We start from the raw sequence: 24,868 nt of genomic DNA on the forward strand, positions 1-24,868 counted from the left end.
AATATTCAAAGGCTTCTTTCAAAGCTTAGAAATGGGACTGAGAGAAGCAGAAGGGCTGATGGAAAGGACCTTGCACTGTGTTCTTGGAAGGCTATTAGAAGTAACTCATGCTTCTGGCGAATGACTGTTAAGACCTGTGAAAGCAAATGTTATGACATCAGTATCGCATATCATACGGGCAGAGGCCTTGGCTGGGCATCAGAACCATGGTAATACGGGGAGGAAAACATGAGCTCTCAGCTGCATTTTCCTGACTTTCCCAACTGTGCTAAAGGGAAGAGGGCATCCCGTTTGGCATACGGATTATTCAGATCAACAAACATATGTTTGCTGACAGGAGCGATGAACTCTAGAATAGACTTCATGAAGTTCAGGCTGTAGGTTTTTATTTCAAATATTTGGCCCCAATTCCTACTCTCTTTATATCAATAAATCCACGAGAGACATAATCCACTGGGGCCGAGCTACACCGAGCTAGCCTCTATTTCTGAATTTGGTGACACATTTAAATCCTCACTTTGACCTTTCTTGTACGTCCTCAAAAATATGAGTTTACAGAGAAGGATCTGGGCCACGAGAAGGCTTGGATTTCACCAGCCTTGCAGCGCAGATAACCATAACCCACTTCCACCACTCCTTGAATTCTTCTCTTTTTTTCAGACGCATAACTAAAAACCATTTAATTGCATGTCATTTCCCTTTTCTAACTCCAGTTCATTCATCTTTGCCCACTCTAAGTGCAGGCATTTGGCCTTCGTCTCCCAGGTCATCAACCTTTGACCAATCTGGGCTGGCCCTCAGAATCACGCAGGAAGTACCTGCCAGAACTCCTATGCAAAGAAGTCTTCCTTACAGACTGAAGGAAGGGCTTAGAAACCTGTGGACTTCAAACATTTCTTAGATGATCCTGATAGAGTGCTAAGTTTGGGAACCTTCAGCCTAAAGGACTCTTTGTACAAACGACATCCATTTACGCTGCTTGTACTAAGCATTTCCTGTACCGTGTATACCTGTCTTCAAGCTTCTGCCTTTGGGATTGTTTATTAACATGTGCCTTATTTAATCTACAATTTTGCTAACTGAAGCTTCCAGAAAAGAACTGATTTTCTCTACAGTCTCAACTGTCCCACTCCTTCTACTGATTGGGGATTTTTCTTGCATCACTTCAAGAGCCTACATCCTGTCATGGTTGCTAGCATTTATTGTGCAGCGGGTGCACTCCAGACATGACAGTAAAGTTCTGTTCCTTCATGTTTGGGTCATCACTCCCACCTTGTGGGAGAGCTTAAAGGCTCATGTTGCAGAAGAGGAGGCCGCAGCAGAGAGGACACTCGGCCCAGCCCTGGTCGGAGTGTGCACACAGCCGGTCTCCAGAGGTCCACACTGAGTGATGCCTGGCTGGGCCTACGGGTCACATCAGCTGGCCTACACATCTCATTCGGATCATTTTCAATTAATCACAACCTTCAGCAAATGTCCCTATTATCCCTCTAGCAGCTTCTGCAGCCTCACTCGCTGGAGGGGAATTCAGATCCTACGAGGAACTCATAATGCTTGATGATTCAAAGTTGCTGTTTTCTCGGGTCAGAGGTCAACCTGCTTTTCCACTCAATGGAAAAGGACAGACAGGATGAGAGGAAAGGAAATGTGTAGGCCGCTCTTGGACTCTCTTTGCAGTACCAGGGCGAGAGCTATTCCACTGCCTGCGATGAAAGCAACTTACTTTGAGGAGCAAAATGAAGTCCGTTAACCAGCATGGTAAAAAAGCAGTAGGTGAGAGTATGACTTATCACAAAGGGGGGACTCCTTTGATTTGCTACTATTCTGAAGGAGGGAGAGAAATAGACATATGTTTCTGGGAGTGGCTGGCACAAGTATCTCCTCTGTAAATTAATGCTGAGTGATCCTATCTGAAGATATACTCAAACACTCATGAACAACTAGCTGTTACTGTGTCACTGACTTCCCTGAATTCCCCTTTTTATACCTGGTGCCAACTTCAGTTCACGGAGCGAAGCAGGGTAGTAAAACCTAGTGGCTGGTGCTTCTCTTTAAAATATTTGGGTAGCCCCTAGTGTCCCCTTATTACATTTCTGAAGACCTTGTACACTTTAAGGAGCAGGTAAGTTTTGGATGGTCAGTGTGATGGGGTGCAGCCACTGATGGCTCACCCCTGCTCGCCAGGTTACTTGCCAGTGGACAGGGCATGGAGATGGAGTTTCCTATCTCCTCTTGAGTCATTCAAGCTAATGGAAGGCTCAAGAAGTGCACCCCGCCCCTCCTGCCTTCCACACGATTCAAAACAATTGACAGTGGGGAAATTACGCCAGAGGTTCTGCACACCTGGCCCCTCCTGCCTCCTATTAGGTGAACCACAGGAAAACTTGGGGCTCCAGTAACTTCCTGCCTCCCGCACAAGGAAACTTTGTTTGTACTGCATGGCTCTCAATCTGATTGGAAGATGTGAGTTTAAAAACCCCTATCTTTGGCCACTGAATGTAGTGGCTCCTGGAGTGTAGTGGGAGCTGCTGTCACCAGGCTTGGGCAATAAAGACTGCTCCTAACACCCTACACTTGGATCCAGTGTGATCTCTCACACTCTGCAACATCAGTAATCAAGAAAATTTGAATCCAAGAGCAGTGAACAGTAAATGGTACGTGTGCTTTAAAAAATGTCTATATGGCTATACTGAAGACAAATTATTATGAAATCAACATGACAATTAAAAATTGTAATAGAAAGAAAAGTGAAAAATGACCTCAAGACAAGGAAAGAGAAATGCTTTCCATAACTGAAGCAAATTTCCAAAACAAACAGAACAAGGTCACCCGGGCACGCACGGTGTCCGCTCCTGGCAGGGCTGTACCATTTACCTTTTCTCATTTTTTCTGCTTGTTCCTTCCACTGCTTAACTTCATTTTCATTAACCAACCTGTATAACAACAAGGAACATTCATCACAACATACACAAAAGGCTTAGGGCTAAATAGAACCTCCTTACAAAAAGTCTAGTGCACAGAGAACCCGCAATGTTTGAAATGTGATGGCTACCATGGTAACCGGAGAAGGGCGGAGTTTGCCTCCAACCAGACCCTGAACGGATGGGGGAATTCTGGCAGGCCCCTCAGGCTGTGAGACCACCGTTGCACCAACGAGGGGCCCAGATCCATATCCCCCCAGCAAAATAAGGACTGAGTTGATCCCCATTTTGGCTTCGGTGTCAGGGAGACTTTAAAAAGACCCTTCCCTGTCTCTTTCATGCTCTTCTTCCTCTGCAGCTCACTCCTTCACGTCTGTCTCCTGATCGGGGAAGGGAGGCCCATAACCGTGAGCCCCTGAAGTAAAGGCCATCTAAAGTCTTTTCATATTCGGTTGAGTTATTCTTTCCCCAGTGATTGGCAAATCTAACATTTTGGCAAGTGGTGAATCTAAGAAAACCCATTTACGCTTAGGCTGCATAAGCAGCCACGGGAACTCATCTTTGGGCCCGGCAACATTCCATCTCTCCCAGCTACTGTTCTGAAGTGGGATGTACTTCTTGCCCTGTCATTAATACCACTCAAGTAAGGAAATGAGAAGAGACTTACATCCGGACGACATTCTTAATATTGAAGTTTTCTAATGGCGTGGAGTCAGGGTCCTGTCCTTTGTCATTCTGGATGACTATTTGCTGGATAATTCTGTCAAGTAACAGCCAGTACTGCACAGTGTTGCCACTCCTCTTATCTGTAAAAGAGAGGTGTAAAAGCATCTCTAAGTTACCCCACACTAGGGCAGTCTGCAGCAGCAGTCAGCCTCAATGGCCACAGATCCAGAGGGATGTTCACAGCATCTTCACAAATACTTCAAAGCGTTGGTGGAACCCTGACATGCAGCAATCACTTATTTGATTGACAAGTGACTCTACACCCTTTTAGTCGACATGCTATAATGCACATATTCACTTTTCAAATGAAAGCCAATTAGAATTCATTTCATTTTGAAAATCTGCTACCTTTCTTGAAGCTGGGTGGAGACACACACTGGGCCAGCACAGAACCACGGATTAGAATCCCTGGGGTGCACCCAGCACCCAGTCTCCTCAGCATTCTTCAAAGGACAGAGCTGTGTGGCTGGTGTCCACTCATCACCACCCACGAAGTCCCAACTACACTCACACGGCATTTGGAGGCAGTGGTGCAGGATGGACATGAAGTGAGGGTAAGCTTCGCTATGGGTCAGCCTCTTCCTGGTCAGCTCAAACATCTGTGTCGCACTTTTTGTATCTATATGAACCTGTGGCAGAGGAAAAAAATCAACCTGAGCCCAGCATCTAAGTTCCTTGATTCCCTTATCGCAGGGTGGGTAAATGCGAGGGGAACACAAAGTGCTGCCACTTGAGCAGTGAAACAGAATACTGACTTCATTCACAGACCCCGCCAACCCACGCCCACTGCACATGACACACAACACAGACGGGAAATGCCGGGAGCTGGTGATTCCAACCAGAAGTGTAAGCATACGTACCAGCTCAAATCTTTTGGCAAATTCTAGTTCATCTTCATTTCGAAGCATTTCAAAAAAGTCTAAATGCCTGAAAGATAATCGAGGTAGTTATTAAAAGTAGAACATTCCAGAAACACAGATAGAGAAGTTCAGGCAGGTCGCTTCATCATTCACGTTAACTATGGATTTTGCACACTTATTGACTGTGAAGGGAAATACATCAGGTGAAGGGAATGGAAAATGAGTGGAGCTGAGCTAAGTAACGTACAAATCGTGGTGGAAAAGGGGCCTTTCTGGAGGGAGCAAGCAGCTTGATTATCTCTGGAAGATCCTTTGAAGGTAAAGAAATGTTGAGTCCAAAGACCTTGGTGGGAAGAATTTTCACCATGTTCACAGAAGGAGGAGGAGGAACAAGCTGGAGGGCATGAATGAAGACGAAGACTGGCAGGAGGAAAGATCTGGGCGAGAGATCAAATGATCAAAAACAAGGGCAAATGAAGAAAAAACCCGGAAAACGGCTATCCACACAATGCCGATCACAGGTAGGAAGCGCTTGCGTAGATTTCCAGTCAATTTCATGACAGACCCGGGAGAGAGTTGTCACTATCAACACTAATTTGACAGGTATAAAAACAGTCAAGTTTAGAAAAACTGGGCATTAGGAAGTAAGAGACAGGAACAGGATGGGTTGTGGATACAGGTCTGATGCCAAGACCCACACAGTGAAGGAGCTGCTTGCCAAACTCTTACTATAAAAACATCATTAGTTGAATTACATTTGGGTACAGGCCCCTCGTGTTAGACAGCTAAGGAGCAGTCCACAGGCTGATATTTGCTAAAATGTTGTTTGTACAAAGGCGGTATAAACAATCTCAGGCCATGACCCTCGGACTTACCTATCTAACGTTGAATTTTCATGTTCTCTTAATTTGTCAATTACAGGTTGAATTCCTAACATGAGAAATTCATATCGAAGATGAAGTCTAAAGTCCAAACTGTCCTGGAAGTAAAAGGGTGATAAGATAGATTTGTAGTTTGTACATGACAGATCAGGTCGAACTGATTCATTGACGATGCATTTTCAACATCATAGCATGGAAGGTTCTTACCACTCCTGCGCCTTGGCTGAGCACTGCATTAATGAAGGACATGATGGCTGTCTTGAGGTTCACTTCATCTCGATACCGTCCCGTGCTTTTATCTAGGTCATTGATTAACGTCTATCAAGGATGCAAATACAAAAACAAATGGCTGAATGATGAACTATATGGCTATGTAATGAAATCTTTAATACGCAGAAGCTAATAAGTAAAATTCTACTTTGATTGTTCAGTTAAAATTATACTGACTCACAGAAGGTTATCTCTTTTTTGGAATTATTCAGATACTACTTGGAAAATTTCCACATTACATATATTCACACATATATGTGTGCAAAAGATAAAATAGCTTGCCTCATTAGTTCTGCTTGTTTTATAACATTTGAGTAGACACCTTGCATATCCTCACTCTTCATATTGATTCTGAAGGAACACCTCCATTTCACACACTCAAAAAATGTGCGCTATAAGTAATATAACATGCAGAACAGAGGGCTGTATTTTCAAACTGAGCAAATCTAAACTCCCACGCTGTGCGACCATTCAGTCTATCTTAGGAGTGCAGTGTGTGCGTAGCACAGCAGTGAGACTGCCCATGGTCCACACTGCATCGCCTGGGTTTGACTCCTGGCTCTGGCTTCCTGCCAACGTAGGCTCCTGGCTCTGGCCACAGTCCCAACCAGGGCTATGGCAGAGGTCAAAGAGTGAGCCAGCAGAGGAGAGCATTCTTTCTTTCTCAAATGAAATAAACAAGGACAAACTCTTGTTTTGGAAAAAAAAACAAAACAAACAAATAAAAGTATATTCTATTCTCTGAAACTTAACCTTAAGAGGAAGAGAATGTTTGAAATGACAGCTAAGTAATCAGCACCGGGAAACATCGAGTCATGTACTCCCTGCAAGCCTGCAAAGGTGTTTGTGTAGGCAGAGCTCGAAGCAGCATAAACAAAGAGGCAGCTGCCAGAGCGCCCACCTGAAAGCGGGTCCTTTCGCTGGCATACTTCTGGTAGTGCAGCATGGCCTGCAGAACCTTCTTGTGGCCGCCAGGAACCAAGCACACGGCGCCCAAGATTTCCAGGACAGCCACCTTTGTTTTAATGTTTTCCGTGCTCAGACTCTGAGCAATCACATTAATACTCTCAGAATGTGCTAGGACATGAGCCCGGCCTTGAGAGTTATTCATTAGAGCCTTGATACACCCGATGAGAGAGGTATGTATTCGAGACTCCGAGGTCTCGTAGTCCATAGTCTTCAGGAAGTTGAGAATGCATGACAGACCATCCAAGTCAATGAACCTGGTGACAAACCTGTCGCGAAGAGACACGCATCAGATATTGGGCGCTTTTGCACACAGAGAGAACACCCTTTCCCAAGAAGTACATTTTTGGAGTCTTCTTAATTCTTTGCCTCTTTCTTGACACAGACTCGGGCCAGGTATAACCAGAGTATGAAAAATAAAGTTCGTTTGAGATGAATGCATCTCAACTAGTATAAGCAACCAGTTAGCACGTCCATCAATGACCAGCAACAAGAGCATAGCTGTGAACCCTGTTACTGCAAGCTTCCAGCTCCTAAACACGTGGCTATGTTGGCCACTGACCCTGCCAATGAGAGCCAGGCAGGACCCTCCAACTCCAGGAGGCTTGTTCCCCAACAAATGTTCATCTACATCCACAGCACTTTGTAGTAAAACTTTCTGTACGCCAAGCAGAAACTCAACATATAGAGCAGATAAAAATAATACTTCATTACTGTAGATTTTTATTAATATTTATACAACCGAATGTTAATGAGAAAAGCCCACCATGCACACGTACACATTAAGGCCTCTGAGAGGCTCAGAAGTGATGTAACTTGTTAATCCAAGCACTCCAGAAATTTCCAAACTTAAGCCTGAAGTAGCTATTAATATCTGACAATGCAAAATTAGCTGAAGGAAACTGATCAAGTTAGGATAGGCTGGGAGACCTCGGACATGTAACTGGACAGTATTCTTGTTAAATCAGGTGTTTCTTGTTTACACTTTAAAGCAAAACAAAGGGAATCCTTATTTTCTAGCCATTTCGCCCAACCACATTACCCGGATGTAGCCAAGCTAGATAACCGAATTAGCTGTGTTACTGAGTATCCCTGTGATTATTCCTACGCTCCTGAAAGTACCAACAGAAAAATGAAGCTATGGAAGACATGTAACAATGGCTCAATACCAGAACAGAAATGAATTATTATCAGAAAATTTGCCCACCAATTTTGGAAAGAACTTCATTAAGATATAATTCAAACACCATAACATTTACCCTTTTAGAGTGAACAATTTAGTAGTTTAAAATCTACTAACAAAGCTGTCCAGCTATTTATAGCATCTAATTTTAGAACATTTTAATCATCCTCTACATATTATTTTTCCGTTCCTCCAACCCATGGCAACTGAATATTTTCTCTCTGTGGACTGAACACTTCATATAAACAGGATTATACAGTATGTGGTTCTTTCACTTAGCATGATACTTTAAAGGTTAGCCCGTGTTGTGACTTACTCATAGCCAAATAATAATCCACTCTGTGGATATACTATGTGTCACTGTTGAGGGGCGTCTGGGTTGTTTTTGTACTTTTTTGGCCACTAAGGATGATGTTGAAATACTAAAACATTTGTGTAGAGGTTTCTGTGCGGATACTTCTTTGTTTCTCTGGCTCTGCCGTGGAAGGACTCATGAATCACACCGTTCCCATGGCATACTGTTTAACATTGGGAGTAACTGCCCAGTATTTTCCAGTGTCGGTGCCTCTTTACCACCCCAGCAGCAAAGAATGAGGGTGCAAAATTTTCCAATTTCTTGTCATCACTGTTAATCTCTCTCTTCCTTTGTTTCTTTCTTAAACATTCTAGTGGCTCTCTGCATAGCTTTTAGTTGAGGAAAACGAACCCCCAAAGGCTCAAGGGTGACAAGTATTGACGCTCTGGAATGTTGACCTAGTGGAGTGAGGAGGAGAGAAGGCAGGGAACAGTTACCTCATGGGCTTTGTCCTCAGTGCTGTCTTCAAACTCTCGATGGTTTTGCTCCTCTCTTCTTCTTCTTCCTTTTCTAGAGCCAGCAAAGACTTTCTCTATGTAAATAAAACACAAGTTCCATCTTAAAAGTTTGGTTGTATTCAAAGTGCAAAGCCTACAGGAAGAACAATCCCAGCAGGAGTTTCATAAATGTGTTGTCTTTAGGTCTTTTCAAATTTTAAATGAAGTCTTCAGGGGGTATTTTTGATAATACATTTATTTTATTTTTGATGATATTTACACAGGGAAGAAGGATTCGTACCCATATGAATCACTGATGAGGGTGATTGAAGGTGAAGGTTGAGGACTGGGGGAACAGTGGATAGCTGCCGCCAATCTCACTTTTTCCCCCTGAATCTGGAGAAAGTGGGGGAAAGAAGGGGATATGGCCACTCCCAGCAGCCCAACCGCATCAGTACCAGGGGATGGGGGCTGGCCACCTGACGTCATCCCAAGGCCCTGATGTGAAGCGTGTTCCGAGGGTTTTGATAGTTCTAGGATGCTGTTGATTTTGTTGCTCCAAGGTCGAGGAAATTCTTCCAAGGTCCATTTGTTGACACAGTCCACCTTAGAGTCTCCACTCACCCAGATACTCACTGTCAAAGTTGGACTGTCACAGTTGCCTGGTTTGTTCTGCCCTCCATGGTACCAGACAACTTTTGGGGGCCTCAATGAATTGGTTGTCATGTCCCCCATGTAAATCTGGGCATGTTATTGATGGCACAGGCTTCAATACCTGAGGAGACCCAGCTCTGACACATGCACTCCATGGTCTGACCACAGATCCTGTGATTTTTACTGTGGTTTGAGTTTTGAGTACAGTGGCGTAGTTAAGGGGATCCCCAAAGACCTCACAAGAGGTGACCCCAGACAGGGCTCCTGTGGGAGCCAGCCAGTGCAGTGTCTTGTTCAGTCTGTCACCCACATCAGCTCATACACACACTGGTGGTTGTAGTCACCCAGGCAGTTCTGTCCCTGGCCCCATCTTCTACACAAACCAATGGATGCTGTGGTCCAGCCTAACTCTGCCCACCACAAACTAGGCCCTCACACACAACAGCTGCAACTACAGCCTAGACAGAGCAAGCCCCAGAAACCCCACCAGGGCCACACCAAGCCTCAGTTCCTGCACATACCAGTATGTGCAGCAGACTAGTCCATTCTGTCCCCCATCCCATTCAGCTCTTAGATGCATCAAGGGCACTGGAGCTTACTTTAACCCAACTGACCCCACTGTCCACCCTATACTTCTACTGGCACATGCCACTGCCTATCCAGCCAGGCCTACTCCCAGACCTTGTCTTCATGCTCACCAGTGGGAACAGCAGTCCATCAGAGATACTCACATTTTCCTACTTTTCCAGTGATTCTGTGGTCCAGCCTGGTGGGACTTGCCACCAGTCCCACACCTGCTAGCCAGGGCTGCAGCAAAATCCAAGCAGCCTGCACTTACCAGTGGATATGGTTTCTTAGCCCAGCCTGGCTCTCCCCCTAACCCAGTTCACATGCAGGCCACTGGTGTTGAGCCCTTCCTTGCCTGGTCTGCCCACCCCCCCATCCCAGTTCTCATATTCACCAACCAAGCAGTGGCCCAGCAGGAGAATCTTTGCAGCCCCACTGTCAGACCCTCCCCCCTACCCCATGCCTGAGTTTTATTTGTACTGGTAGATGTTGTGGCCCAGATGAGCATGGCTTGCCTCACCTTGGCATTTGCCGACAGATGCTGTGGCATGGCTCAGCCCAGTCTGTTCCCAGTCATACCTCATGCTGGTGGGTGCTGCAGTCTATCCCAGCTTAGCCAGCCCCTAGTCCTGGCTCTAATGTCAACTGGCTGGTGTTGCAGCCCAACTCAGCCTGTCCTACACCTGGTCCTAGTTCTCATATGCCAGTTAGTGTTATGAACTGGTCCAGTCTGGCCCATTACCAGACCTGACCCACACATCTGCCAGTGGGTACTGTAACCTGGCCTGGTCTGGGCTACTCCCAGTCTTGGTTCTTGCACTCACCTGCAGGGACTGTGTCCTGACAGAGCAATTCCCTAAGTTCCTCTATCAGGTCATCTCCCAGTCGCAGACACCTCCCGGTAGCATACACACCAGTGGGTTCTTGGCTCGGCATGACTTGGATCACCTCCTCTCCTGGCAGGTGCAGTGGACTTTCCCAAGCAGCCCATACTAATCTGGTTCTTACTGTTCAGTGCTAAAGCGCAGTCCTGCCTGGTCCACCCAGAGACCCAGCTCTCATATGGTTCATTGGCTGCCTAGACCTAACCCAGCCTCTTATACCAACCTGGCTCCTGCAAGGGTGTTGGAACCTAGACCAGTCTGGCACACCACAGAACAGTTCACACTCAAGCCAAGGGAAGCTGCAGCCATGTCCAGCTCAGCTCACAGCCCCCATTCCATCCCTTGAGCTTAAGAGTGGGCACCTCAGGGTCATCCCTTTGTTCCCAATCAGACCTGCTCTCAGCCAAAGATCTTGCACATGCTGATGGTTGCTTCTACGTAGCCTGGCATAACCCATCACCCAACCTGGCCTTTGATATAAGATGCTGCAGCCCGGCCTGCCCTGTCTTTAGTCCCAATTTTCACTGGTGGGTGCAGCAGCCACGCCCTGTTCAGCCTGCCTCATCCCCAGCTTTCATGCAAACCAGTTTGATTAGCTTATCCTATCCCATCCTGGCTCCTGCCTGTGCCAGTGTGCTCCTATTTGGCTGAGCCCTGCCAGTCCTAACCTCCAGAGCCAACCTGTACACCTGCCTACAAATGGAACAGCCTTCCCCAGGCTGACCAATATCCAGGCCTGAATCCCATGCTCACCAGATGGAGATGTAGCCCATCAGGGAAGTTCCCCAAGTTCCACAACAAAGCCCACTCCCACACCCAGATCTCATACATTCCAGCATGTGCTAGGCCCTTACTCGGCATAGTCTGCCTGCTAGTCTTGGCCTTTGTGTGAGCTGCTGGATGTTGCAGCCTGGCACCACACCATATTCTTGGGTGCACCTGCACATGCTGCAGCCTGAACCAGTCCAACCTGTTCCCAACCCTAGGACCTATGAATGTTGGTGGGTTCCATGGTCATGCTTAGCCTGGCTTGTCATTACCCCTAGTCCTTGGGCAAACTAGCTGGTTTGGCAGTCCCATAGGAGTGACTAAACCCCCACAGAATCTGCTCCCAGATCTGGTCTTCTCACATGCTGGTTAGTGTCATGGTCCAGGCTTACATGGTCCATCTCCTGTCCCGAAATTCACTGGAGGGTACTATCAGGCAGTCCCCACCCCCCAGCCATGGATTTTTGTGTGTGTGCTGGTCAATAGTATTTGATACCAACAATCCCAGCTCAATTCTCTCAAGTGTGTGGGTGAACTGGTTTGGCCCCGAAAGGTCCTCTAGTTTCCCTCCTCCACACCACCTGATCTCAGCCCCCTCATTTACCTGCAAGTGCAGTAGCCAGGTTGCTAGAACTTCTCTGAAGTTACTCTTCACCTGTCACATTCTCTCTCAGCAGCCCACCCTCGACACCCCTGACCCCCTTCCCCGAGCAAGCTATAGTTCCTCACGCCAATGAACACACAGATCACCAAGCCTGGTACTCTGGTGTTGTGCAGTGCCAGCCTGGGGCCCTGCCTGCTTACCCAGGACCATACACATTATTGCATGGGCCCCCAAATCCTGTCTGGTGGCGTGCTGGCATCTGCTTCCCCCTGCCATGCCCCAACATATCTTAAAACATAACAACAACAACGACAACAAAAAGAACAGGCAACTGTGCTGACACACTGATAGAGTCAACATAAATTTGGCATGAACCTGGCCCAGGACATCCACCAGCTGTTAGCTGCTTTTCTTCCAGCAGTTAACACTTGGCTAGGTACAATACAACAACCTAGGCAATTGCCTACAGTGGGGCATAAGGAATAGTTCAGAGATCTTGGCAGAGATCACACTGACCAAATGTTTGTAAAAAACCCATTCTATAGCTGTAGTCCGATGTAGAAATCTGACAGAAAAATTGGACCTGTAGTGAAATACATTTCAGCAACTAAAGCTAACAGTACTGTAACCCTATCAAATAGAAAAGGTAAAAAGGTGGTTAATTTTCCCATGCCACTCTTCCATCACTGAAGAAAGTGAAAACCAAATAGATTTTGTGACACTGAATTATCTTCCAGAGGAACAATTAAATTGGACTTGGTGGCCAGATGTTTGATCTGTTAAATGGAGATACGGTCAAAAGTCAGGACACGAGCGCATGCGCGATTCCTTCCTATCCGGGGATCTGCCACAGTGGTCGTCCTCAAATGTCACAGTGGGTTTGAAAATCACCAAGGGATTTTTTTTTTTTTAATGAAGGCTTCGATTTGGTGTGTCTGGGGTGAGGCATGAGCAGGTGGCATTTCTAAAAAATCTCCAGGCACCTGCGCCTCAGTCGGCGCTGCAGGAGCAAAACTCCAGGCCAGCAAATCTCAGTTTATCTTATAGACGCACAAATGCCAATGAGATTTCCAGTCTCTTCCATTCCCTTCCGGTCCACAACCACCTGGCTTAAGTCTTTCGTGTTACCAGTCATGGCACTTTTGGTTCCTTTTTGTCATCCTCATTGGAATGCGTGTTTACCGAAACTCAGCTTCTCTTTCTGCTACAAACTCTTGCTGAACACTTGCTTGGGAAACAGATCTGAGGAACAGTGCACGTGTGTACACACACACACACACACACACACACACACACAAAACCCAGTTTCTTCATTTCTTTCAGGACAGTAAATCATAACACTTTTTTTTTTAATCAATAGCATCAACATAAAGCAACTAAACATTAACCAAAACCCAAATCTGTCATTATACTAAGAATGGCAAAGCCAATGGGAAGTGAATAGTCAGTATTTTATGGCTGTTATTAAAAAAGAAAAGCAGAGCTCAGTGCAGTAGCCCAGCAGCTAAAATCCTTGCCTTGTATGCACCGGGATCCCATATGGGTGCCGGTTCTAATCCTAGCAGCCCTGCTTCCCATCCAGCTCCCTGCCTGTGGTCTGGGAAAGCAGTCGAGGACGGCCCAAAGCCTTGGGGCCCTGCACCTGTGTGGGAGGCCCAGAAGACTCTGGGTTGCTGGTTTGGGATCGGCACAGCTCTGGCTGATATGGTCACTTGGGGAGTGAATCATCGGACGGAAGATCTTCCTCTCTGTCTCTTCTCCTTTCTACATATCTGACTTCCCAATAAAAATAAATCTCAAAAAAGAAAAAGGTAAAAGCAGAGTCTTTCATTAAACGTTGTTCTGGTAAAGCTGTCCTCTTGCTCTGATGTACCTAGCCAGCTGTCACTAGCGGATGGTGGCAAAGAAACTGACCGCAGGAACACACGACGAACATCCCAAAGTTCCCTGAGACTGACCGGCTCGTTGAGAGGTTCCACACCAACCCAGTCGGGTATGTGCAAGTCCCATTATGCCAGCTGAACTCACCTGGACTCTCCAGCAATCGGCATCAAGTCACTGATACCATTCCTAGTTCCTGAAAACACTCACAATCCTACCCCACACTTAAAGGTGACACATTCTACTGTGGATCACTAATACTAAGTATAGATGAATGTATTCATCCTGTTGTGGTTCTGGAGATGGAAGAACAACTCCATAAAGGGAGATGACATTAAGTTTGTCCTTACTGTCTGCAGAGCTGGGAGATTCAAGGAATATTTAAGAAAATTGGAACTTTCTTTACCAATATAAGGAACTTTAACTTCCTTTTGAGACAGAGGTGACTTCGAGCTTTTGCCACATCATTAGACTGAGATCTAAGATGGCCCGTGCTGTGCAGAGAAAACGGAGGATACAGAGCCAGATCTGAAATGCTAATGCAAATGTTAAAATAAAATAATCTGTACAAAGGATTGAGTTTGCAAGCATCACGTCAGGAAGAAAGTTTGGCTTGCAATGTGTCACAGACAATGGAGATGCTCTAGCGTTTTGAAGATGAAGGCTATGCCATTCGTCTCATATACACAGGCCTTGTGCTGGCCCCTCTGGAAGGCTATGCACTTAGCCAACATCTGCTCTTTTCAGAAGTGGGCAAAGGACAAAGTGCATGCTGGTTGAGTATCTTCTTGTCAAAGATACAGCCCTGAGATGCGCCAACATGATCCAGGAATCATCCCTGGTTGGGAGGCTATGACTAAGCTCTCATTTGAAAATATATATTTTTTAAGTTTGTTTATGTTTCTAGTGGAAAAGCAGATCAGATTTACAGAGAGAAGCAGACAGAGAGATAAAGTTCTTTCATCTGCTGATTTACCTCCCAAATGCCTGCAACACTTAGCTCCCGGCCAGGAGCCAGGAGCTTCTTCCAGGTCTCCCACGTGAGTGCAGGGTCCCAAGGCTTTGGGCCATCCTTGATTGCTTTTCCAGGCCACAAGTGGGGGCTAAAAGGGAGGAGGAGCAGCCAGGACAGTAATAGGCGCCCAGTGGGATCCTAGTGCAAGGTGAGGATTTAGCCATTGAGCTGTCGTGCTGGGTCCTCATAATGTTTTCTTGAGTGATGCATGTTAAATGAAGACTCCGGTAATAACACCAGTATCCTACACTGGGCTGCCGGGTCTAACACCCATCTCCAGCTTCTTGATGCTGCCTGGCAGGGACTCCAGGGGCTGGGGGCTCCTGTGGCTCACAAGGGAGACTGGATCGAGGTTCTGGCTCCCAGTTTTGGCTCAAGCTCGGGATCCCTGTGGGTTTTTGTGGAGCATGCAAACAGTTGGGGGATCTTTCATTTTCTCTCACTTCCTTTCCAAAAAATTATATTTTCCCCCCTTGGTATGAAATCAGTAAACCAGCTCATTAGTTGACTTAATTTTCTTTCACATCTTTTCTACTTGATAAAGCTATAGAAGCCACACACAAAGAAAATCAGGTCCTCCTAGAACCTATTCGGTTGCACTGCCTTATTATACTGTTGTTATTATTTTTGCTGCTGTTGTTGTTTTTTACTTTTTAGAAGCCAACGATGATCACTCAGGAGGGCTTTAAACAACAGAGCATTTTTGTTAAGAGGCTTACATTAAATAAGTGAACTTGTTCCACAAACAGCCTGTAAGTGCTGCAACTTTCGACCTGGACCATTTATTAGACTCTTGAGACTTTAAACAAAACAGATGTTCCTCCCCCCTGCCCTGCCCCCAGCAGGCCTGCAGGTTCAGGGGGGTGAGACCCTCAGGCCTCTTTCACATGTCACAAGGCCTTGGAAGTCAAGTTACTAAGAGACAAACTAGAATGGAGATTTTGGGTTCATACCAACAGGTTGAAATTCCTAATTAGATGACCTTGGCCAAGGCCTCCTTTCAGAATCACAGATGCCTCATCCCAAAATAGCTTGCACACCATGGAGTGTTGACAGGGATTGCAAACCACCACAGAAGTGCCTGTTACAATGTCTGGCACGTGAGATGCACTCAACAGCAGCCGTCACGATTGATGCTGCAGACAGCGGTTGAGGCCAACACGGACAAATGCCACTTCAACAATTCCCCAAGCAGAGAGCTAAAGAATCAAGGTGTGGGGTCCAGCAAGAATTTGGAGGAATCCTGTGCCTGCGTCGTGGCAGTGTGTTGGGACTTCTCCAACGCAGATGACCAATTAGCTAGAATTATTTATGCATGGCAATCAACGTGGTGAAAACACCACGAAACCCAGCATAGGATATCTAGTTTCATTACATCTTTGGTGTATTAATTATGAAGTTTTAAGACCTCGGTAATTCAGAGACAATTAAAGGCCTTTTCTCTTTGATCCTGAAAATATGTTGGCTCAGTCTTAAAGGGAGTGTTAAAAAGGTCCCTTACAGGGAGGGTGGGTGTGTGACACAGTGGGTTAAGGTGCTGTTTCAGATGCAGAGGGCCAGCCTGGCCTTCGTTAACAAAGGCGCAAATATTTGTGTTTCTGCCACCCTCATGGGAGCTTCGGGCTCCTGGACTCAGCCTGTACTAGCTCTGGCTGTTGTGGCATTTGGGAAGGAACCAGCAGTTGGAAGATCTCTCTTTTTCTCTGACAACTCTATGCCTTTCAAATAGATAAATCAATAATTTTTAAAAACAGAGTGCTCTGTTAGGAAGTGAACATAAGACAACAGCAAGTTCACTGGCAAGCAGGCAAGCTTGAAGAAGGATTTGAAGAAGGGTCACATATTGGCACCAGACAGCACAGGAATGAGCCAGGTCTAGTCTAGGCATGGTAGAAACTGTATCATGAATTTGAAGTGCCCAGATATTTGAACAAAGGAAAATACATAGTACTTAATGCTTCTCCATTTATAGAAGGGAATTCAGTAACAAAGACTCAACTCTGATTAGACAGCAAACAATACTGACTTCATTAGAATGAAAGCTACTGCACAAGACAGTTCTTTTCCTAGCAGCCAGGAGCAGAACTTCAGATTGTTACTGCACAGGCAGATGCAGAGAGAGGTCCCTCGTGCTCATCAGAAATCTCAGATTCTGTTCTCACGAGAAGTCCCAAAGATGCTGAAATCATCCTCTGTCATCCTGGGCATTGTGTGGAAGGAAGAAGAATCGAGTGGTGATTTTCTTTCCTGCCATGCCTTTAGCTTAGAAATTCTCTCAGCATCAGCTAGCTTACGCAGTTTCTTCTATAATTTATACAGCCCCACTCACAGCTCCGCAGTCTGCTTATCATTCTTTGTATAACAGAAGTATCGTCAGAGAAAAGACTAGAAGAGAGAAAGCTTCCAAGAGTTTCAGGAGTGTGATGATTCGTATATTCTGGTTAGATTTTAACTTCTGCAGCAAGCAGCAACAAAGGACAGACGATTTTAAATGTTTGCTTTCACTGATAAGAAGTCAGCCCAACATAAAGGCGCTGGAGAATTCAGGAAAAAGGCAGACAAAGGTAATTAAAGTGCTGTCGGTGTCCACACCAGCTATTGGACATTATAAACTCAAGAATGAATATAACAGGTCTTCGAAAAATCCAAACAAATGCATATTATGAAAAAATACAGCTGGATTTCAATTTTTCTCCACTAAAATAGTCACAATAGTTCATTTTTCTACATGCTTTCTAAGTATTCTCATATAACTGTTTAAATCATGAGTATGCATATTAATGGAAAAAACTGCTTATTGTTGTCGAAATTTTCAAATGTCTATTACAAGTGTTTAATCTGCTAAGCTCAAAGATGATGACTTATTCTTTGCTATTCAATACTAGAAATGCCCATCTCACATTGAGAATGCATTTAAAGTCATTACTAAATAAAAAATCCATGTACCAAGGATCTCCTGTGCCAGGCCCTAACCATACTATTTTAAATATTAACATTTAGAATAGTGTTGCCATTACAAAGCTCCAAGTTGTAAAAGCAATTGTAAAAGCTGAACATAAATCAGATTTTATGTTATGTTTCCTCATTAAACTTCATTGTAATTTGCCATGCACAGATTTTATTTAGAACATAATAGGGGACCAGTGTGGTGGCCTAGTGGCTGAATCCTTGCCTTCCACGAGATAGGATCCCATATGGGCACCGGTTCATATTCTAGCAGCCCCACTTCCCCCCACTCCAGCTCCCTGCTTGTGGCCTGGGAAAGCAGTCGAGGACAGCCCAAAGCCTTGGGACCCTGCACCCATGTGGGAGACCCAGAAGATGCTCCTGAACCCTGGCTTTAGATCTGTCCAGCTCTGGATGCTATGGCCACCTGGACAGTGAAACAGTGGCTGGAAGACCTTCCTCTCTGTATATCTGACTTTCCAAAAAAAGAAAAAAAAAAAACCCTTTAAAAAAAAGAGAGAAATAATCCTGTCCAAGTATTTCTTTTGTTCTTCTAACTCCTCCAACACCGAGCATTTAAAAAGTAATGAGTTAGTAGATCTTATCCAAATTTTTTTTGTGCAATTGCGTGTACTTTGTGCCAGACTTGCATTTTGAACTGTGTGCCATAAAGTATAAAGTATACGTACAGCAGCCATGGAATTGAGCTGGTCGATGTAGAATTCAGGCCAACTTGTGGCTCCCTTGTTTTCCTCCTGGTCCTAAAAAGGAAAGGAGAAACCGAATGATATACCACCAGATGTCTACACATCACAGTACAAAGGTCACATTTGACTTCCAAACCATTCACAGTCACCCAAAGCACGGACTGTTAAAAGACAATGGCGTAAGAGAGACTCATTCTTAAATGTTTGCTTTAAGTTGACTGCTTGACCAGGATTATACCCCCAGGCCCCTCTTTACACAGCGCGGAGGGGCAAGTGAGACCTGACCACCTTGTCATGTCCAACAATTCCTAACTCACCGAACTCGAGAGGAATTGAAATGGGAATTTGGACATGCCAAGGTATAAAAGCCGTGTTTAGTCAGGAGCACACTGCATTGGGAAGGGCACTTAGGACACACGGACAAGAGGTCTTGTGTCACATCTGGATTGCACATCTGGATCGAATCTATGCGAGGAAAGCCGTCTTAAGTGAGATATTTGCTGATCAGACTCTCAGTTGCTTTATTAAAAAAAATAAAAGCAAAACCCAAACACAACAAAACCCTAGAGAGCTCAAGGCATGGAGAAAGCCTACCCTAAACCACCGTAACCAGCTCACACTTCCCTAACCCAGATGACCTGGAGCCAGAGCCTGTGGAGGTCGGATCTGCACCAGCTAAATCGGAATGTCTACAGAGAAAAGGAAAAAGAAAAAGATATTGACTGGCTGTGGTCTCTGCTCCACCAGACCACTCAGCTCATCGGATGTCACTGTGGTCAGGGGATGCCCGTGTGCTTTGGCTTGTTTATGAGACTGGAGGTCAGGTGGTGATGCAACGGTGCTAGAAAGGAAAATTTCAGCTAGCCCCAGCTTCATATTCAGAGCACTTCGTATAATTAATATACCCTGTCCTTCTGAGGATGCATTACCAAGTACAAGAAGCTACCAACGTCTAACAAAACACTATACATTCTGTCTTAACCGCTGAGTCAGAATTCCAATTCTTGAGAATGGTTTCATCATGGGATTTTTCATTTTGTCCTCTACAAACTCAAAAACCAAAAGCCCTTGGTGCAGCCAATGTGGAATAGTGGGTAGTAACTTGTGGTGCAGGTATTTCATATGGATACCAGCGTGACTCCTGACTGCTCTGCTTCCAACCCAGCTCCTTGCTAATGTGCCCGAGAAAGCAGCTGAGGATGGTCCAGGTGCTTGGGCCCTTGCACCCACGTTGGGAGACCCGCAGACGCTCCTTACTCCTGGCTTCAGAGAGGCCCAGCTCTGGCCGATGTGGATATCTGGGGAGTGAATAGGTGGATGGAAGATTTCTCTCTGTCTCTCCCTCTAACCCTGCCTTTCAAAACATAATAATCATCTCAAAAGAAAACAGCATAAACCACTTCCCCTGGGACAATCTTTCTAGCCAGGTCGACTTGGGTTCCTGGGGTAGAATAAAAAGAAAATGCATTTAAACAACTATTTTTCAAGTAGTCACAGCAAATGGACAAAGCACTGCCTACACAGGGCCTTAAAGGCTGCCGGAAACTGACATGTGTACTCAGGCAGCTGAGTTTCCTCTGGAGACGCTGTGAGCCAGCTGACAGGGATACAGGCTACAGCAGTGGCATGGAAATACTTCCATCACTTAAAAACATTTAGGAAGTCGAGTTTTTAGAATAGTCCTTAATTATAATTTAACATATTGGTAAAATAGCTAAAACGTGGTAGTATACATGCTGTATTCCTGCTTCTTCTTAAAATGAAGTATTAAGGGCCCAGCACCTAAAGTCCTTGCTTTGCACATGCTGGGATCCCATATGGGCGCCGGTTCTAGTCCCGGCAGCTCCACTTCCCATCCAGCTCCCTGCTTGTGGCCTGGGAAAGCAGTCCAGGACGGCCACCTTGGGACCCTGCACCTGTGTGGGAGACCTGGAGGAAGCTCCTGGCTCCTGGCTTTGGATCAGTTTGGCTCTGGCCATAGCGCCCACTTGGGGAGTGAATCATTTGATGGAAGATCTTCCTCTCTGCCTCTCCTCCTTTCTGGATATCTGGCTTTCCAATAAAAACAAATAAATCCTTTTTTAAAAAAGGGGGGAGTATTAAAATTAGCCAAGCTCTGTTGTTAGCACTGTATTTAACAAGACAAAACCCACAGTGATATTCAACGGTATTTGAACCTATAAAATGAAATAGAGCTGCCAGATATTTCCATTTCCCAAAACTAGGGAAAAATGCCAAACCTAAAACAAAATCAAGTCCCATCCTTACGGTCCCACAAGAGCCTGACTATTGTAAGCATACAACAGTCACGGTTACACAGCAGAGAGCACTTAAGAAAGTGGACACTCACAAACACAGGGAAATCTTTATAAAGCTTTGGAAGTGCTTTAATAATGCAAACACATTAAGGGCAAATCTAAATACTGTGGCCCAAGTAAGGTGAACACGCTTGATTTTTAGTCATGTGGTTTTGCTGAAGTGTGTGAAAGCTTCTTTCCAGTGTACTAATTGTTACCACTCCGTTACTGGGGACTGGTCCTCACAGCTCTTCATTTTGGCAGTACACCTCCAGTGTGCAGTGCGGTTCCGGTCTTTTTACAAAAGATGTGTGCTGCAGCAGCCAAGCCAAACTCGCCTCTGTGGTCAGCTCTCCCCTCTGGCTCATGCGGCTGCTGGAGCCTGTGCTTCCGCCGAGGCACAGGGCAGAGATGGGCGAACCGCTCTCCCGGGTGGTGGAGATTCCATAAGCAGCGCTGGACACTGAGACACGCTAAGAGGGAGACCCTTTCCCAAGAAGGCCGCCAGTGAAACTCCTCAGCAAAAGTGCAATGTGTAGGATTGTATTTACAAAAAATCCGACAAAAGTTGAATTAAAAGATGTTTATTATGGTGCAAAAAATTCTGAACTCCAAGTGTATGAGAAGTCTCTGAAAAGCTCATGGAAAATGTTTATTATAAGAAAACTATGCATACTTTAAGAAAATGCTGCTTTTCGGGCCCGGCGCAGTGGCGCAGTGGTTAAGGTCCTCGCCTTGCACGCCCAGGACCCCATATGGACACCAGTTCTAATCCCAGCGGCCCCGCTTCCCATACAGCTCCCTGCTTGTGGCCTGGGAAAGCAGTTGAGGACGGCCCAAAGCTTTGGGACCCTGCACCCGCTTCGGAGGCCCGGAAGAGGCTCCTGGCTTCGGATCGGCATAGCATCGGCCGTTGCGCTCACTTGGGGAGTGAATCATCGGACGGAAGATCTTCCTCTCTGTCTCTCCTCTCTGTATATCTGCCTTTCCAATAAAAATAAAATAAATCTCAAAAAAAAAAAAAAGGAAATGCAGCATTTTAAAGCTAACTTGGCTTTTCCTTGTTTTCTTTTTTCCTTTAAAGATTCATTTATTAGCTGACAGAGTTACAGAGAGATGGGGAGGTGGAAAGAGATCTTCTCTTCCCTGGTTCACTCCTCACACGGGCACAGCAGCCACGCCAGCAGCCAGAAGCTTCATCCGGGTCCCACTAATGGGGTGGCAGGTAGTCAAGGACTTGGATTGCCTTCCGCTGCTTTTCCCAGGCCATGAGCAGGGAGCTGGACAGGAAGCAGAGCAGCCACGACGTGAACTGGCACCCACACGGAAGCCAGTGTCGCAGAAGGCAGTTCACATGCTAACCCACTTTGTAGCCCCCCCAAAGTTGGTTTCCAGTCCCACTTCCTGTTTTTGAAGTCCCCTCATATGATCTTCTTGGGGGACAACTGGGTTCTATGTAATACGAGGATTATTTTTTGACCCATGTCTCTCAATTCTGTTTATTCTCAGGAAACAATCAGAAAATTATGTAAGATTGTGCACCTGAATTCTTTGTAATGGACATAAGAGCAACATCTAATACTTAAGTAGCTCATTATATGTCCAGTGGTGTTTCCAGCATGGGACTCTTAAACCACCCCATGAGATAGAAACTGTTACTACACCAATTGTAGCAAAGAAGAACAAGAGTGGAAGAGAAAGGTGACATGCCAAAGTACTGTTAAAATTTCAGAGGCAATGGGAAAGAATGGGTACCTCTTTTGAAAGATTAACCCTCACATTAATGAGCAATATACATCAAATACACAGCTGGATTTCACTTGTAGCTATTTCACTATCAGAGAACTCAAAACACATGGCAAACGGGCAAACCAGAGTTGACCTTTCCTTACACCACTACTACTACTATTTTTTGCCATATTCAGCATCGCTGAGCGTAATTCAAAGGCCTTATGTCTTACCCTGGGGTAGCCCCCTGGACCCCCTCTCTAGACTCCTTCGGTGACAACGCCTCTACTCTTCATCCCTTTAGCAAGGTATTACATCTACTTACAAACAACACTTGCACAAGTTTTGTCCTGGGGGCCAGCAGTGTAGTGCAGAAAGTGAAACCACTGCCCGCAGTGCCAGCATCCTGTGTAGTGATGGGTACAGTCCCAGCTGCTCGCCTTCCATCCAGCTCCCTGCCAACACAACTGGAAAGCAGGAGCAGATGGTCCAAGTGGGCCTACTGGAGAACCCCAGGTGAAGCCCCTGGGTCAACCCAGCAGTTACAGTCTCTTGGGAAGCAAACCAGCAGGTGCAAGATTCATTTTCTCAGCCTCTCTCACTCTCCATGCCTCTGCCTCTCTTGTTGTATAACCCTTTCACACAAAACTTTTTCCTAACCTATCTTCTCCTGCATACCTAAATCACCGTGTACAAGGTCACCTTCATGGGAATTTCTTTCTTTTCTTATAGATTTATTATTTTTATTTAAAAGTAGATTCACGGAGAGAAGGAGAGACAGAGAGAAAGAGCGTCTATCTGCTGGTTCACTCCCCAAGTGGACATATTGTCCAGAGCTGATCTCCAATCCAGAACCAGGAGCCAGGTGTATCTTCTGGGTGTCCCATTTAAGTGCTTTGGGCCATCCTCTACTGCTTTCCCAGGCCACAGCAAGGAGCTGGATGGGAAGTGGAGCAGCTGGGATATGAACCGGTGACGATTTAGCCACTGGGTCATCACACCAGGACCTTAATGGGGATCTCTCAAGAACACCTGATAATTAGCTATTAACATTGAACTGGGGGCCCGGCGGGGTGGCGCAAGTGGTTAAGTCCTCGCCTTGCACGCCCGGGATCCCATATGGGCGCCGGTTCTAATCCCGGCAGCCCCGCTTCCCTTCCAGCTCCCTGCCTGTGGCCCGGGAAGGCAGTTGAGGACGGCCCAAAGCTTTGGGACCCTGCACCCACGTGGGAGACCCGGAAGAGGCTCCTGGCTTCGGATCGGCATAGTATCGACCCGTTGCGGCTCACTTAGGGAGTGAATCATCGGATGGAAGATCTTCCTCTCTGTATCTCCTCTCTGTATATCCGCCTTTCCAATAAAAAATAATAAAAATAAATCTTTAAAAAAAAAAAAAAAAAAAACATTGAACTGTTCTGGATGCTGGAACTGCAAATAAATACCACCTTAATCTACATATCCTTACTTTTACTTTTGACTACCTCATTCACCAATTCCACCGCAATAATCCTAATCTTTAAAAGAACATTTGTCCTTTTTGAAAACAAATGACTAGCAACAGCTAGTGGCACCTGCAGAAGACTGCCCTTTGTAAAGATGAATTACTATCATTCATAATAAAGGTCTACATGCAAAAGGGATAATTCATATACAAATCTTGCCTTGTCTCATCTTAAAGCTGTTATAGGCATTTAAGCTTATGACTCTCTCTTTAGAAGCTCTGTTAGGTAATTAGAATTAGAAACTTTCACATTAAATTTGCCACTGAATATTGGCTTTTGAGAATATTTACAAATGCCATTTATTTCTCAAGAGATGATGTGATGGAAATATGATCAGATCTAGAGATGTTATCTCAAACATACTTTCTGAATTGTTCATGTGACTCCAAGAGTGACCGGCCAAGGAACACAGTATACTCTGTATTTGTTCTGATGGCTCAGCTTCTAAAATCAGTAACTTAACAACCGTGTATTGCTTGCTGACTCTGTTATAGAGCTTCTCAAGTTACTTCTTTTGCGAGGTAACTGGGAGAAGAGGGGATTATAATATTAACTATTTTATGGCTTCGCTAATCCAACTATTCCGGTTTCTTCAGGAGGTGACTGAGCTCTACAAATTTAAGAGATTATTCTAAAAGTTGAACAGATTCTTTATGAACAGGATTTCCAACTGGATGGAACTTGCCTTGGACGCTTTGTCCATTGCTTTAAAGTGC

General features: G+C 45.4%; 1 protein-coding gene across 2 annotated transcripts in view; it reads right to left on the reverse strand.

Moving 5' to 3' along the window:
• Positions 1 to 24,868, reverse strand: part of DAAM1 (dishevelled associated activator of morphogenesis 1) — a 166,444-nt gene that overhangs the window by 37,975 nt on the left and 103,601 nt on the right. For both annotated transcript variants that reach the window (XM_040975498.1, XM_040975497.1), the window contains 9 exons: positions 18,608 to 18,679; positions 8,600 to 8,694; positions 6,560 to 6,893; positions 5,596 to 5,706; positions 5,383 to 5,486; positions 4,508 to 4,574; positions 4,159 to 4,276; positions 3,589 to 3,727; positions 2,875 to 2,933 (listed from right to left, as the gene is read on the reverse strand). In XM_040975498.1, the coding sequence (XP_040831432.1) occupies positions 2,875 to 2,933; positions 3,589 to 3,727; positions 4,159 to 4,276; positions 4,508 to 4,574; positions 5,383 to 5,486; positions 5,596 to 5,706; positions 6,560 to 6,893; positions 8,600 to 8,694; positions 18,608 to 18,679 (1,099 nt within the window). The remainder of the gene's footprint in view (positions 1 to 2,874; positions 2,934 to 3,588; positions 3,728 to 4,158; positions 4,277 to 4,507; positions 4,575 to 5,382; positions 5,487 to 5,595; positions 5,707 to 6,559; positions 6,894 to 8,599; positions 8,695 to 18,607; positions 18,680 to 24,868) is intronic.

This window comes from Ochotona curzoniae, unplaced genomic scaffold (assembly GCF_017591425.1).
Source record: "Ochotona curzoniae isolate NIBS_2020 unplaced genomic scaffold, NIBS_Ocur_1.0 contig_2688, whole genome shotgun sequence".
Lineage (NCBI taxonomy): Eukaryota > Metazoa > Chordata > Mammalia > Lagomorpha > Ochotonidae > Ochotona > Ochotona curzoniae.